Here is a 13163-nt window from a genome sequence, read left to right on the forward strand (position 1 = left end):
GGCCCCAGGCTGGAACAGGGAACTGGGGGTGGGTGGTGGCTACCAACCTCTTGCGGCACCCGGGCAGGGGGCTGCAACCTCTCGCTGGATACCTGGGGGCGGGGGTGACCAGACAAAGGTGTAGTGAGAATGTGGTGTGTCCACCGAGCTCACTCTCACTCCCCCTGCTACCCTTCCTTGGGACGTCAGGGCTGGCACACCAGGAAAGCCCCACGCTCAGGTGCCAGGTGCCCGCGAAGAGCCTGCCCCACAACGGCGCAGCCTCTTCCAGGTGAGCTAGGCTGTAGGCCAGGACCGCAGGGGCCTGTGTGTGAGGCCGGACAGGAAAGAACGCTGCCTAACCAGCTTCCGTGTGGCACAGCTGGGCAGCCCAGAGGCCCATGCTGCGCCCTGGCCCGCAGCGTCCGGCCACACTCACCACAACTCTGCGTGAGGACTCAGGCACCATGACTGAGGCAGAGGAGGGCACGTGGGGGCCCAGGGGCCCAGGTGCTGCCCAGAGCCTGAGATCAGCTGGGACCTGCCCTTCCATGCCAGACACTGACACTTCGATTGCCGGCCAGGCCTAGGGACCGCACCGGTGCACTAATTTCATGCACGGGGCCTCTAGTCTACACTAATAAAAGAGAAACATGGCAATTGGCATACCACCGCTACCCTTCCCATTGGCTAATCAGCGAGATATGCAAATTAACTGTGAGCCAAGATGGCGGCCGGCAGCCAGGCAGCTGAGAACAGGAGGCTTGGTTGCCCCAGCGATGGAGGAAGCCAAGGTTCCCTGTCTGCAGCTGAGGGGCTCTGAGCTCCTGAAGCAACAACTCCAAAAGATACAATGTTTCAATTATAGAAGCTAAAAGATGGTGGTTAATTTGCATACTCAGGCTCCAAGCAGAGCAAAGCCAAACAGCCCTGAAGCGGCAGGGCAGACAGGCCTCAGGGACCCGGGATCAGCGGAGCCGAGAGGCCTCAGGACCCTGGGATCAGCGGAACCGAGAGGCCCCGCAGCCCCGGTTATCAGTGGAGCCGAGAGGCCTCCTGGCCCTGGGATCAGCAGAGCCAAGAGGCCTCAGGACCCTGGCATCAGCGGAGCCGAGAGGCCTCCCGGCCTGGGATCAGCGGAGCCGCGAGGCCTCAGGAACCCGGGGATCAGCGGAGCCGAGAGGCCACCCGGCCCCCAGATCAGTAGAGCTGAGAGGCGTCCTGTCCCCTTGATCAGCGGAGCAGCGAGGCCTCCCAGCACCAGGATCAGTGTGACAGGGGGCAGCGACCAAACCCCTGATCGCCCTGTGGGCTCTGGGTGTGACAGGGTGCGAAGCCCCAACCCTCTGATGGGCCCTGATCTGTGTGTGACAGGGGGGAGCTCCCCAACCCCCTGATGGGCCCTGCTCTGTGTGTGACAGGGTACGGAGCCCCAACCCCCCTGATGGGCCCTGCTCTGTGCGTGACAGGGGGTGGCGCCGCAACCTCCCTATGGACCCTGCCTTGAGTGTGACAGGGGGCGGTGCCCCAACCCCCCAATCGGCCCTGCTCTGAGCCCAACCAGGGGCTGCACCTAGGGATTAGGCCTGCCCTCTGCCACCCGGGAGCAGGCCTAAGCCAGCAGCTCGTTATCTCCCGAGGGGTCCCAGACTGCGAGAGGGCACAGGCCCGGCTGAGGGACCTCCTCTCCCCACCCCGAGTGCACAAATTTTTGTGCACCGGGCCTCTAGTCATTAAATAAAAGGAGAAACAAACATTGTTTACACTCTTTCCATTGCCAAAAAAAAACAAAGTATCCACAGGAGCCCAGAATATGAGCTCTCAAAAGTGGGATAAATGTGTATCAGAGCATAGTTTTTATTATCTAACTTAAAGTTGGTTGCCACTGAGCTTAATCTTTTATCAAGAAAACGGTAATACAATGGGCAGAACCCTTGGCCTGGGGGTCCTGTTAGCAACGCCGCCCAGAGGCCCAGAGACCTAGGACAAGCCGCCGCCCTATCAGGCCTCCCTTCCCGTCACCCAGGCGGCAGAGCATGGCCCTCCGGGACGGGGACGGACCCTGCGCTGCAAGGGCCGGCACACACTTGGGTCCGATCCAAGGCGTGAGGGGCGCGCAGAGTCACAGTGGGAACCCGGGGAGGGCGAGAGGCTGAGCGAGGGCAGCTGGGGTGCGCGGGGAGGAGGGGACGCAGCTGGGGCGCCATCGTCACCTCGCCATCCCCCAGGAGACCGAGAAGACACCCTCCCGGGGCACCCACTCGGGAGCAGCCCGCCCTGCCCTCGGTGCCCACCCGCCGACCTGCCGGAAGCGTCCACTGCTCCCCCCACGCACCCCTGGCCGCCGCCCGGGAGGAGCCACCCAGCCCTGCCCACCGCGGGAAGGTCCAGAACTGGCCGAGGCCGCGCACGCACCACCTACCCCATCGGGAGTCGCTGAGCTGCCCAAGGCCCCGCCGCTGCGCCCCCCAAGGAGCCGGCTCTGCGCCTGCGGGACAAACTCATTCAGAAGATCCCGGCGCCCCAGGCCTCACCCTGCCCCTCGGCCCCTCCGGGATGGCCCTGGGGGTCCCCGCTCGCGACGCCGCCCGCACAGCCCAGCGTCCGCCCCCCGGACCACGGCACCCTAGCCCAACGGACGCCGGCGCCCGGGAACCGCGGGCAGCACCGGCCTGGGCACGCACCTCTAGCGCCAGCAACGGCAGCGGCAGTGCGCGTGCGCGGACGGGCCCACAGGACACGCGAGGACCACGCGGGGGCCCTGCCAGGGGTCCACCCCTCAAGTTAGGGACCTCCCCACGGTCTCTCCTCCGCCGTCCGGGGAGGAGGCGCTGAGCTCAGAGCACTGGCCGCCTGGACCCGGCCCGGTTTCCCACTCACCCATCGGCGCTGCTCTTAGGGACCAAGGAAAGGTGTCGCCTGTGTGATTGCCACCGGCGATCCTGGTCCTTTCTTTGATCTGGGACTTTTCCTGTTAGAACCCGAGGTTCCACCACAGCCAGGCGAGGAAAGGGAGGGGCGTATCATGTCCACTTACCTGAAATACTGGGCGTTTCACTGAAACACTAGGAACCTGCAAATGCCCAGCCATGTCATGAAATAGCATTACCCATGTCCATATGGTTTCTCCAAGGACAGAAAAGATCATAGAAACGAAGTCTTCTACATTACACAACTAATGCATAAAAACTGTAAAAGCAATCATCAGAAAATACAACCGAAAAATAAAAGCAGAGCTCACCTCTCAAGGAGCATTGTTTACATTGGGTAAAAGTGTCACTTTTTTTAAAATGGGATCTTGCCCAGCCGGTTTGGCTCAGTGGAGAGAGCCTCGGCTTTCGGCCTGCGGAATGAGTGGTACCGGGTTTGATGTCCCTCAAGGGCACATTCTCGGTTTCGGGCTTGATCCCCAGTAGGGGGCGTGCAAGAGGCAGCCAATCAATGATTCTCATCATTGATGCTTCTCTCTCCCTCCCTCTCCCTTCCTCTCTGAAATCAATAAATTATATATATATATGATTAACTGGGATCTTAAGGACTATGATTAACACTTCTTGGCAGTGAAATAATACAACCGTGTTTTGGGCCAATTGTTTCTTAAAAGCTGGTGGGAGGGGGGCAGGATTAAAAATAAAATCTCCTGCCAACCCAGAAAAATCATCTCCACAACTGTAGAAATAAAGAAAACAGTTGTGTTTATTGTTGAATAACCATTAAACCAGATTGTGAGGCTCGTGGCAAGCAAACCAAGGAGATTTCAAAAACAAACGAACCTCATCTTTCCAAATAGCTCAGCAGGTCCAGTCATTACAGAGGTGTTCTCAAGCTCATGGTTACTCATCTCGTGTAAAAGGGCAGCACCATTTGCTATACATTCTTTCACAGTCCATTGTAAATTTACCTGGTAGTCTGGGTAGCCATCCATGTTGGGTAATTGCCTTTATCCCAAGGAAAAAGGAAAGCACTCATATCTCCATGAAAAGTGGGTAGTTCAAACAAAGGGTCAAAAGCAAGTCTCAGGGCCAAGAGGTGGGAACAAGCCATGTATCCATCAGCAGATGGATGGATAAGCAAAATGTGACCCTTATAATGAATTCTAGTGGCCCAGTGCATGAAATTTGTGTGCAAGGGGGGGTGGTCCCTCAGCCCAGCCTGCACCCTCTCCAATCAGGGACCCCCTGTGGGATCAGGCCTAAACTGGCAGCTGGACATCCCTCTCGCAATCTGGGGCTGTTGGCTCCTAACCACTCACCTGCCTGTCTGATAGCCCCTAACTGCCTCCGCCTGCCTGCTTGATCACCCCTAACTGCCCTACCCTGACAGCCTGATCTCGCCCCCAACTGCCCTCCCCTGATGGCCTGATCGCCCCTAACTGCCTCTGCCTTGGCCCCCACCACCATGGCTTTGTCCGGAAGGAAGTCAGACATCCGGAAGATGGCCAGTTGACCCGGTCTAATTAGCATATTACCCTTTATTAGTATAGATCAGCCGTGGGCAAACTACGGCCCACGGGCCGGATCCGGCCCTTTTGAAATGAATAAAACTATTGAAAAAAAAGACCGTACCCTTTTATGTAATGATGTTTACTTTGAATTTATATTAGTTCACACAAACACTCCATCCATGCTTTTGTTCCGGCCCTCCAGTCCAGTTTAAGAACCCATTGTGGCCCATCGAGTCAAAAAGTTTGCCCACCCCTGGTATAGATAGATTATATAGGATAGGATTGCTTAAATGGGGGGGGGGGGGAGCCTTTTTCAGAAGGAGGAGATGCTCTTGGCAGACAAAAATACATAATCCCTATATCTGGACTGATAGCCAGCCGTATGCACTATACTGCCAAACCTGTCATTAAAAAATTGAGCCGAAACCGGTTTGGCTCAGTGGATAGAGCGTCGGCCTGTGGACTGAAGGGTCCCAGGTTCGATTCCGGTCAAGGGCATGTACCTGGGTTGCGGTCACATCCCCAGTGGGGGGTGTGCAGGAGGCAGCTGATCGATGTTTCTCTCTCATCGATGTTTCTAGCTCTCTCTCTCTCCCCCTTCCTCTCTGTAAAAAATCAATAAAATATATTTTAAATATATATATATATATATATAAAATTGAACTGCTTTCTTACACCAAACAGCTGTTGCCCTTAAAACCCCTCCTCAGCCCCCACCTTAGGTTCTGCCTTCACAGTTTACCCAGATAAGGTTCTGATTGGTTGATTTCTATGCCAGTCAGCATCAGAAGCTCCGCCTCCTAGGCAGCCATTGGTTCCTCACAATTCACACAGATTTGGTTCTGATTGGTCAGTTTCTATGCCAGTCAGCATCTCCGGGCCTATCTCCGGGCCTGATCAGAGAGGCGGGGTTGATGAGCAGCCCCCCTGGAGGCCCTGAGAGAAAGAGAGGCACAGCTGCTGGACGGGCCCAGAGAGAAAGAGAGAGGCAAGGGCTGATGAACAGCTGCCATGGAGGTTATGGATCAGACCCTGCCTCTCTCTGGGCCTGATCCGCAGCCCCTTCGACAGTCAGTGCCGGGTCACCGACACCGGTGACCCAGCACTGACTGCAGGACTGACTTCTAGTCGGTCAAGCTTTCGGTCGTTTTGGATGTTACAGACCCTGGGTTTTTATATATTAGGATTATTCATCCTTAAAAAGGAAGGCAATCCTGACACATACTACAACATGGATGAACCCTGAGGACATTATGCTGACTGAATGAGCCAGAAATAATGGACAAATACTGTCTGATACCACTTATATGAGGGGCCTAGAGTGATCAACCTCATAAGGACAGAACGGTGAATGGTGGCTGCCAGGGACTGGGGAGAGACAGGGGGAGTCAGTACTTAATGGCTGCAGAGTCTCAGTTTGGGAAGATGAAGAGGTTGTGGAGATGGATGATGGTGATTGTAGCACAACCATGTGAATGTGCTCAATGCCACTGAATTTAACCCTAAATGTGGTTAAAATGTTAAATTGTGTTATGTTATTTTACCACAAAAAAAGAAGAAAGGGAGAAAGAGAGGGAAGGAGGGAAGGAGATCTCTCCATGTAGTCTCTTTGTGCATGGGACATTTCATCCATAGGATACATGAGAGGTAGTAAAATGTCTGGGTCAAGGATGATACACAGGCTGAAAATGTGTAGACTAGAGTTTAATTGGAATTGAGGGGCAGGCTTTGGGAAATCCAGAGACTCCCTGAAATTGGAGACACCATCTGAGTGTGTGAGCACATGTGTAGTTTTCTAAGATTTTAGGTTTGCACAGTCTCTTGGACTAAAAGATGCCTGAGGCTGGAAGATGTGTGTCCTCCAGTACAGAATCCCGAACATCGTGTCTGCGACCAATGAGCTTCGGCAAATGGAGTGTTTTCAGTAACTATTTAATACGAGGAGTCAATGTAGCTGGGATCTTTTTTACATACATATCTCATTCTTGTAAGGTCTGAGCACTTCTGCTTCCCCTAAATGTCCTTGTGACCTCCCTCTCTCATCAGACCAAGCTCTGAAATAGGAATGGGAAAGGAGAGCCCAGCCTATTTCAAGTTCAGAATGGAGAGAACACAGCATCTCCTGGAGAGCAGTAAAGAGTGATGGTGATATGTGAAATCTAATTAACAAAATAAACTGATGAACAGAGTGGATCCAGAGATAAGGAAGCATGGAACAGAGTGTGGAATCTTGGAGGGAAAGTGGGGGAGGGTGGGTGGAGAGGAGGTAATCAACCAAAGACCTTCAGTGGTTCTCAACTTTCCTAATGCCGCGACCCTTTAATACAGTTCCTCATGTTGTGGTGACCCCAACCATAAAATTATTTTCATTGCTACTTCATAACTGTAATTTTGCTACTGTTATGAATCGTAATGTAAATATCTGATATGCTATATGTGTTTTCCGATGGTCGCGACCCACAGGTTGAGAACATGGACATAGACAGTGGGGTGGTGAGGCCTGGGGCGGGGTGTGTGGGGGTGGGGGCTGGAGGGAATCGATGGGGGAAAAGGGGGGACATATATAATACTTTCAACAATAAAGATTTTTTAAAGAGAATTATGCTGACATTTGAGGATAGTGTTGGAGGCTGGACAGAGGCTGTTGGGTCAGGGGCAGGAGGTATGGTTGACCCCCGATTCCCAGGAGCAGTGCACACATGGCAGTCCATGGGTTTGGATCCTTCAAGCTGCTTGCCAGGTTGGAATGAATAATGACATCAGAGGCTTCCGACCTTCCTGATTGGAAGGACCAAATTCCGTGGTGCTTGGCAACGGAGGTGGGCAACAGCATCTTCTCCAAGAATTTGGACAGACAAGTGTCTAGGTGTCCTGAAAGGGAAGATTTGGGAGAAATAATGGCCAGTTGTGAACCAAGTTTCCAGGGTGAGAACCAGAGACCACAGCCTAACTGCTCAGGGTGCCCCCTAGAGGTGAGAGTGGTTGAAGTCGTCCCAGGACCATCAGGTGAGGAAACTGGGGGCAGAAGGGATTTGAGAGGGTTGACCATTGAGGAAGGGGGACCTGAGTAGTGTGTGTGTGAGAGAGAGATCCAGAAAGCCAGGGATTGGAGATCACAGGAGCTGGGGACAAGGAAATCCCCACGAAAGGAAAGCCTGGGAAGGAGGCTAGGAGATGAGATCCAAGGATGAGAGAAGGAAAGGGAGGAAATAGTGAAGGGTTCCTCTCTTTTCCCCTCCAGTGGGAGAAATTATCACCAACAAGGAAGGGTTTTGAGGACAGAGACATAGAACAATGACAAGATGACTGTGGGACAGGTGGGCATCCCCAAAGGAGTGAGATGGAGAGATGGCTGGGGGGAAGGCCAGTAGACTATGAGACTGGAGACAACGGAGGGGTTTGCTTTGGGGACGGGGAGCACATGAGGTGGACTGGGTATGCAGCTTGTTTTATGTGACCAGTAGCTGAATTCCAGAGGCAAATGCTGTGAATTGTAACTGGTTTTTTACTCAGGCCCCTGTGCAGAGGGCAGCGCCCGGCCTCGATCTGCTGGACGGAAAAGGAAGAGGGAGTGGCCCAGAGAGGAGGGGTCCGAGGAGGAGTCTGCCCCTGGGGCTCAGGACCTCTGGGTCGTGGAGACCCTCTGCGGGCTCAAGATGAAGCTGAAGAGGCAGCGGGTGTCTTCAGTGCGACCTGAGCACCATCAGGCCTTCACCAGGCTGCTCGGTAGGAAGGGGCCCTGCAGCGCACCCTCCAATCCTACGCTTTAAAAAGGACCTTCCAATAACTACTCCTTCCCAGTAGGAAAGAATTCCCTGCCAGTTAGCGAGCTCCCTCTCCTAGGAGGGCTCCGTGTCCATCACTCACTGGGGGGGCACTAAGAGATAATGGAGGACTAGGCTACACTTCAAATGGGGCTGCACTTGGGGTCAGGCAGCTCAGTTTCAACTGCACCCTCTGCAACTTCTCAGCTCTGACTGGCCTTCTGATTCTAAACACCTTCATCTGTGTAAGAGGGCACATAATAAGGCCACCTTCCCACCCTGAAGGGACTGTCCACTGACAACGGCCATGGCATCGGATTATTTCAGCTCTGAATCGTGCAGATGTGTGACTGACACCCTAGCTGTCACTCAGTCACCCCAGACTTGGGGGGTAAGGTTCAGGGGTCACCACTGCTTCCTTGTCCCAGGAACTATCTCCTCTGTCCCTCTTCCTACTGGCCTCGGCCTTGGCCACAATCCTGAAACTTCCCCAGTAGGGCCATAGTTCTGCGCTTGGCCCTGGAACGCTCCCATGGCAACCCTGTTGCTGTCCTCAAGCGAACATATGCCCTCTTTCACAGAGGATCCTGTCATTAAAAGATTCCTGGCCTGGGACACAAATCTGAGGCTCTCTGACAAGGTAAGAAGTACCCCTGCTCTGCCATCTATCCTGGGGCAGGGGAGAGCTTTCCGAGCCCACAATTCTCTCTCCAGCCTGATGCCTTGTCACCCCTTCCCTTCGGGGACCGAGGGGTTTCCTGCAGTGTGGACGGGCAGCCCTGCCTCAGCCCTGGCTCCTCTGGGATCTTGCCCCTGTGGTTTTGGCCACATCAAGTGCCCTCTTCTCTCTGCCTTTGGGGACACCCCTTTGCTCCAGCCTGTCAAAGACCCTCCTGGAGCTGGCTGTCCTGAGCACACGCCCTGAAACCGCAGCGCTTGCCACTGGGAGCATCAGCCAGTCACTCACCCCACTGTTCCTCCTCTTTCACAACGGGAGTCCTTTTATGTTTGTTCTCTTTCCATCAGTATCTCCTGTCCATGGTGATAGCTTATTTCAGCCGCGCGGGCCTCTTCTCCTGGCAGTACCGACGCATTCATTTCTTCCTGGCCCTGTGAGTATCTTGCTTATTCCCACCAGTCAGTATTCATACCCTGGGGAGGAGGAGGGAGACGAGTTGTATCTCTGATCTTTCATCTATTTTTTTTAATTTTTGTTAATTACCACCCAGGGATACTTTTTCCATTGATTTTTTTAGAGAGAATGGAAGGGAGGGGGAGAAAGAGAGAGAGAGAAACATCAATGTGAGAGAGACACACCCATTGGTTGCCTCTCACAGGAGCCTCGACCAGAGCAGGGAACTGAGCCTGCAACTGAGGTAGGTGCCCATGGACTCTGAGACCCTTCAGCTGATGCTCTAACCACAGAGCTAACCAGCTAAGGCCCTTTCATCTATTTTTATAACCTATTTGTACTCTTCCGTCTAGTTATAAAAATGATAGAATTGTAGTATAGGGTTTTTTATACTCTTCTTTGTAAAAGCCAACAACCCTAATGTCAAAAGATTGAACAAAATAAAAGAAAACACAAAAGCCTCATAAAGAATTGCTACCACTTCACTTTACCCCCAACTAATAGGCTTGGGACTAGCCATTTCGAATTCATTCTTTCTCTCTCTCTCTCTCTCTCTCTCTCTCTCTCTCTCTTTCTCTCTCTCTCTCCCCCCTCCCCCATAACCACACCAAATGTAATGGTTGCCGTCCTCAATGCGGGCCTTCATTAAACAACACAGATCTAGCCCTGGCTGATGTGGGCTGAGTGGGTAGGAGTGTTGTCCCCTAAACCAAAAAGTTGAGGGTTCGATTTCCACTCAGGGCACATATGCAGGTTGTAGGTTCAATCCCAGCCCCAACTGGGGTGCATGCAGAAGGCAGTGGATCAGAGTTTCCCTCTCTCTCTTTCTCTCTCTGTGTCCCTCCCTCCCTTACCCTCTCTCTAAAAATCAATGAAAATATTCTCAGATGATAATTAAGAAGAAAAGTATTAAACAACACTGATCTATTGTAAAATGCTACCCAGGGGTGTTTCTTACAAATCTTCCTGAATATCCTTCCAAAACACAGGTTTAACCACTTCACCAACCACCACAAGAATTTCATTTGCTAATTTCTTTCTAAATCAAGGCCAAAGTTTTCAGCTTGAATTCAGCTGTCTCAGGGTCTCCATCAATACCACCCCGATATCCCATTCTTTGTTTCACTGCTCTTCTAAACACCTTTTCCTGTTTTCTTCCTATTGCTTTCTGTCTAGGTATTATTTACACATATGTATTTGAAAATAAAGATGTATTCTTATACTGATTCAAACAAAAAATATTCAGATAACTTCTCTGACCCCCTAATTTCTACATGCCAGCAGTTGGTTATTCAAACTGTATTACAATGTGATACCTTGGATTACAATGACTTCTCTTCTTCCCCTTTCTCCTTCCCCAATCCCATTCAACTAGATACCTGTAGAGGACAGCTCTTGTCAAGATATCAATGGCTTCCTAAAACACTCCACACAGGGGTTTTTTTATTTTGCAAATGTTCAAGTTATATTGAGTCTGTAAGGTAATCAGTTTTCCACTTGACTATGAGAAAAAGCATTCATTCATTCATTCATTCATTCTGTGCAACCTTTAAAGCCCATTCATGGCCAAGGAATGTGAGGATGGGAAGAGAATTTAAAAAGTCCTGTTGAGCCCTAGCCGGTTTAGCTCAGTGGATAGAGAGTCAGTCTGCGGACCATAAGGGTCCCAGGTTTGATTCTGGTCAATGGCATATGTCTGGTTGTAGGCTGGATCCCCTGTGGGGGCATGCAGGAGGCAGCCAATCAGTGAGTCTCTCTCATCATTGATGTTTCTATCTCTCTCTCCCTCTTCCTTCCTCTCTAAAATCAATAAAAATGTATATTTTTTAATAAGTACTGTTGAGTTAATGGGCCTGTTAGTCATTTGGCAGGAAAGCAATGAAGACAGAAAAGGACCGCGTGGTCTCTGCCCTCAGGAGCTGTATGGGCACTGACACTATAGGGAGACAGGTGTGTGCACACACAACAGGGTGAAAGGAAGGGGCCCGGCTTCCCCGCTGAATTTTATCTTCCTCATCAAGGTCTGAGAGGTGCCCTCAGGTCCCGCTCAGCTTCCTGATGCCTGGGTGGCCCTCAGAGATACTGGATCGGGCTCCCGAGGTCCTGTGTGAGGAGGATCCAGCCTGTGTGCTTCCTGGGAAGCTGACCACAGGCGGGTGCTTCCTGCCTGCTCCTGACTGGCAACCTCATGTCCTTCCCCAGCTACCTGGCCGTGGACATGGAGGAGCATTACCACGCCCCTAAACAGGCCATCTTGTCCTTCCTCTATGGGGAGAACATCTGCTCCCAGCGCCCCTTGTTCCACAAACTGCGATTCCAGTTCTTCCGTTCCATGGACTGGAGGGCAAGGGTCACGCGCGAAGAGTGCGAAGAGGTAGGTGGGCTGTGGGATTAGGGGGAGGGGACCACATTGGAGAGACAGGGGACCTTGGGGGATCGGTTTGGGGATTTGGGGGTGACTAAGAATTGAAGGCTGGACCAGGGACGGGATGGGGTGCACCTGGAGAGTCATCATCTTCTCAGGGGGCTGTTTGTCCTTCCAGATCCAGGCTTTTGATCCAGGGCTCTGGGTGTGGAGGCGAGATCGCGCCCTCCTTTCTGAGACCACCTAAGGTAGGTCTGAAGGAAGGCGGTCGGAGTCCTCACAGGTACAGATGAAAGGATGTGTTGTCTCTTTAAGAAATCCCAGGAATCCAATGGCTGGACCCATGCTCATCGTCCCCCTCCTCATCACCTCCCCACACACTGAAGTGGACCCTCCAGGCACACAGCCAGGGACTGACTCAGCTCCCAGCCACAAGCTGACACACAGGCACCTCAGTGGGATGTGTGGGGGCCAGACCTCAAGATTTGGTGGAGTCATTTTAAACAGAGCAACTAGGTCCAAGCAGTCAATTTGTTGAAATGTTGAGTTTTTTGAAAACTGAGTAAGTTTCCAATTTTTTCCATATATTGTGACTTCCTGTTGTTCATTCACTTGGGCCTTTCTCCCTCAGGAATGCCAACCACAGGGATGTTCTGCACTGAAGTCAATGTCTAACAATAGGGTATCAGATGGAACAGTCTCTAAATCCAAAGATAAACAGATAAATCCCCACTAGCTCTGTCTTCATCCAAGTTTACATGCAAACAAGTAGCCCATGGCCAGATCACCGTGTGTCCTTCACTTCCCCTGGCTCACAATCTCTCCCCTTGGATCATTACACGTCTCCCCTCAAGTTCATGGTCAAGGAAGTTTGTCAGGATGAGCGAAGGTTGAGAAATACTGGTCCAGCATGGCTTGCCCTGATCGACACATGGGAGTTACAGATCGTGGCAGAGGACTGAGTTTTGGCTAAAATCTTGTGACCTCGCTACCTTAGTCCGTTCTGGCCGCTATAACAAAACACCACAGACTGGGTGGCTGATCAACAACAGACATTTGTTTCTCACCGTTCTGGAGGCTGGAAGGCTGCGATCAGGTGCTGGCACGGTGGGGTTCTGTGCTGCAGACGGCCAACATGTCGCCATGTCCTTACACAGTGGAAGGGGCGAGGCATCTCTGGCACCTTTTCTAAGGGCAGACAATAAGCTCAGTCTTAGGGGCCCACCCAATGACCTAACCACCTCCCAAAGGCCCCCACCTCCTAATACCATCACCTCAGGGGTAATGAATTTGGGGGACACAAACACTCACACCATAGCCCTAGCCTCGTTCAGACTCAGTATGATAGTTAAACATCCGGATCCAGGGTTAGGAGCAGGGATGGGGCACCTGGTCTCGTGGTCTGTGATGTGGACATGTCAGTGACGTTTGCAGTGTGCCTGGAAGTTTAGATGTGAAGGAGCACAAAAGGACCAAGGT

General features: G+C 52.3%; 1 protein-coding gene across 1 annotated transcript in view; it reads left to right on the forward strand.

The window, feature by feature from the left end:
- The window catches only part of LOC118674742 (putative speedy protein E7), a 33408-nt gene extending 21477 nt beyond the window's left edge, over window positions 1-11931 (forward strand). Inside the window, exons 3-7 of the mRNA XM_036346796.1 lie at window positions 7937-8149; window positions 8769-8827; window positions 9214-9299; window positions 11522-11693; window positions 11863-11931. Coding sequence (XP_036202689.1) covers window positions 7937-8149; window positions 8769-8827; window positions 9214-9299; window positions 11522-11693; window positions 11863-11931 — 599 coding nt within the window. The remainder of the gene's footprint in view (window positions 1-7936; window positions 8150-8768; window positions 8828-9213; window positions 9300-11521; window positions 11694-11862) is intronic.
- Window positions 11932-13163: the final 1232 nt, after the last annotated feature.

The sequence above is a fragment of the Myotis myotis genome, unplaced genomic scaffold (assembly GCF_014108235.1).
Source record: "Myotis myotis isolate mMyoMyo1 unplaced genomic scaffold, mMyoMyo1.p scaffold_m19_p_19, whole genome shotgun sequence".
In the NCBI taxonomy this organism is placed as follows: Eukaryota; Metazoa; Chordata; class Mammalia; order Chiroptera; family Vespertilionidae; genus Myotis; species Myotis myotis.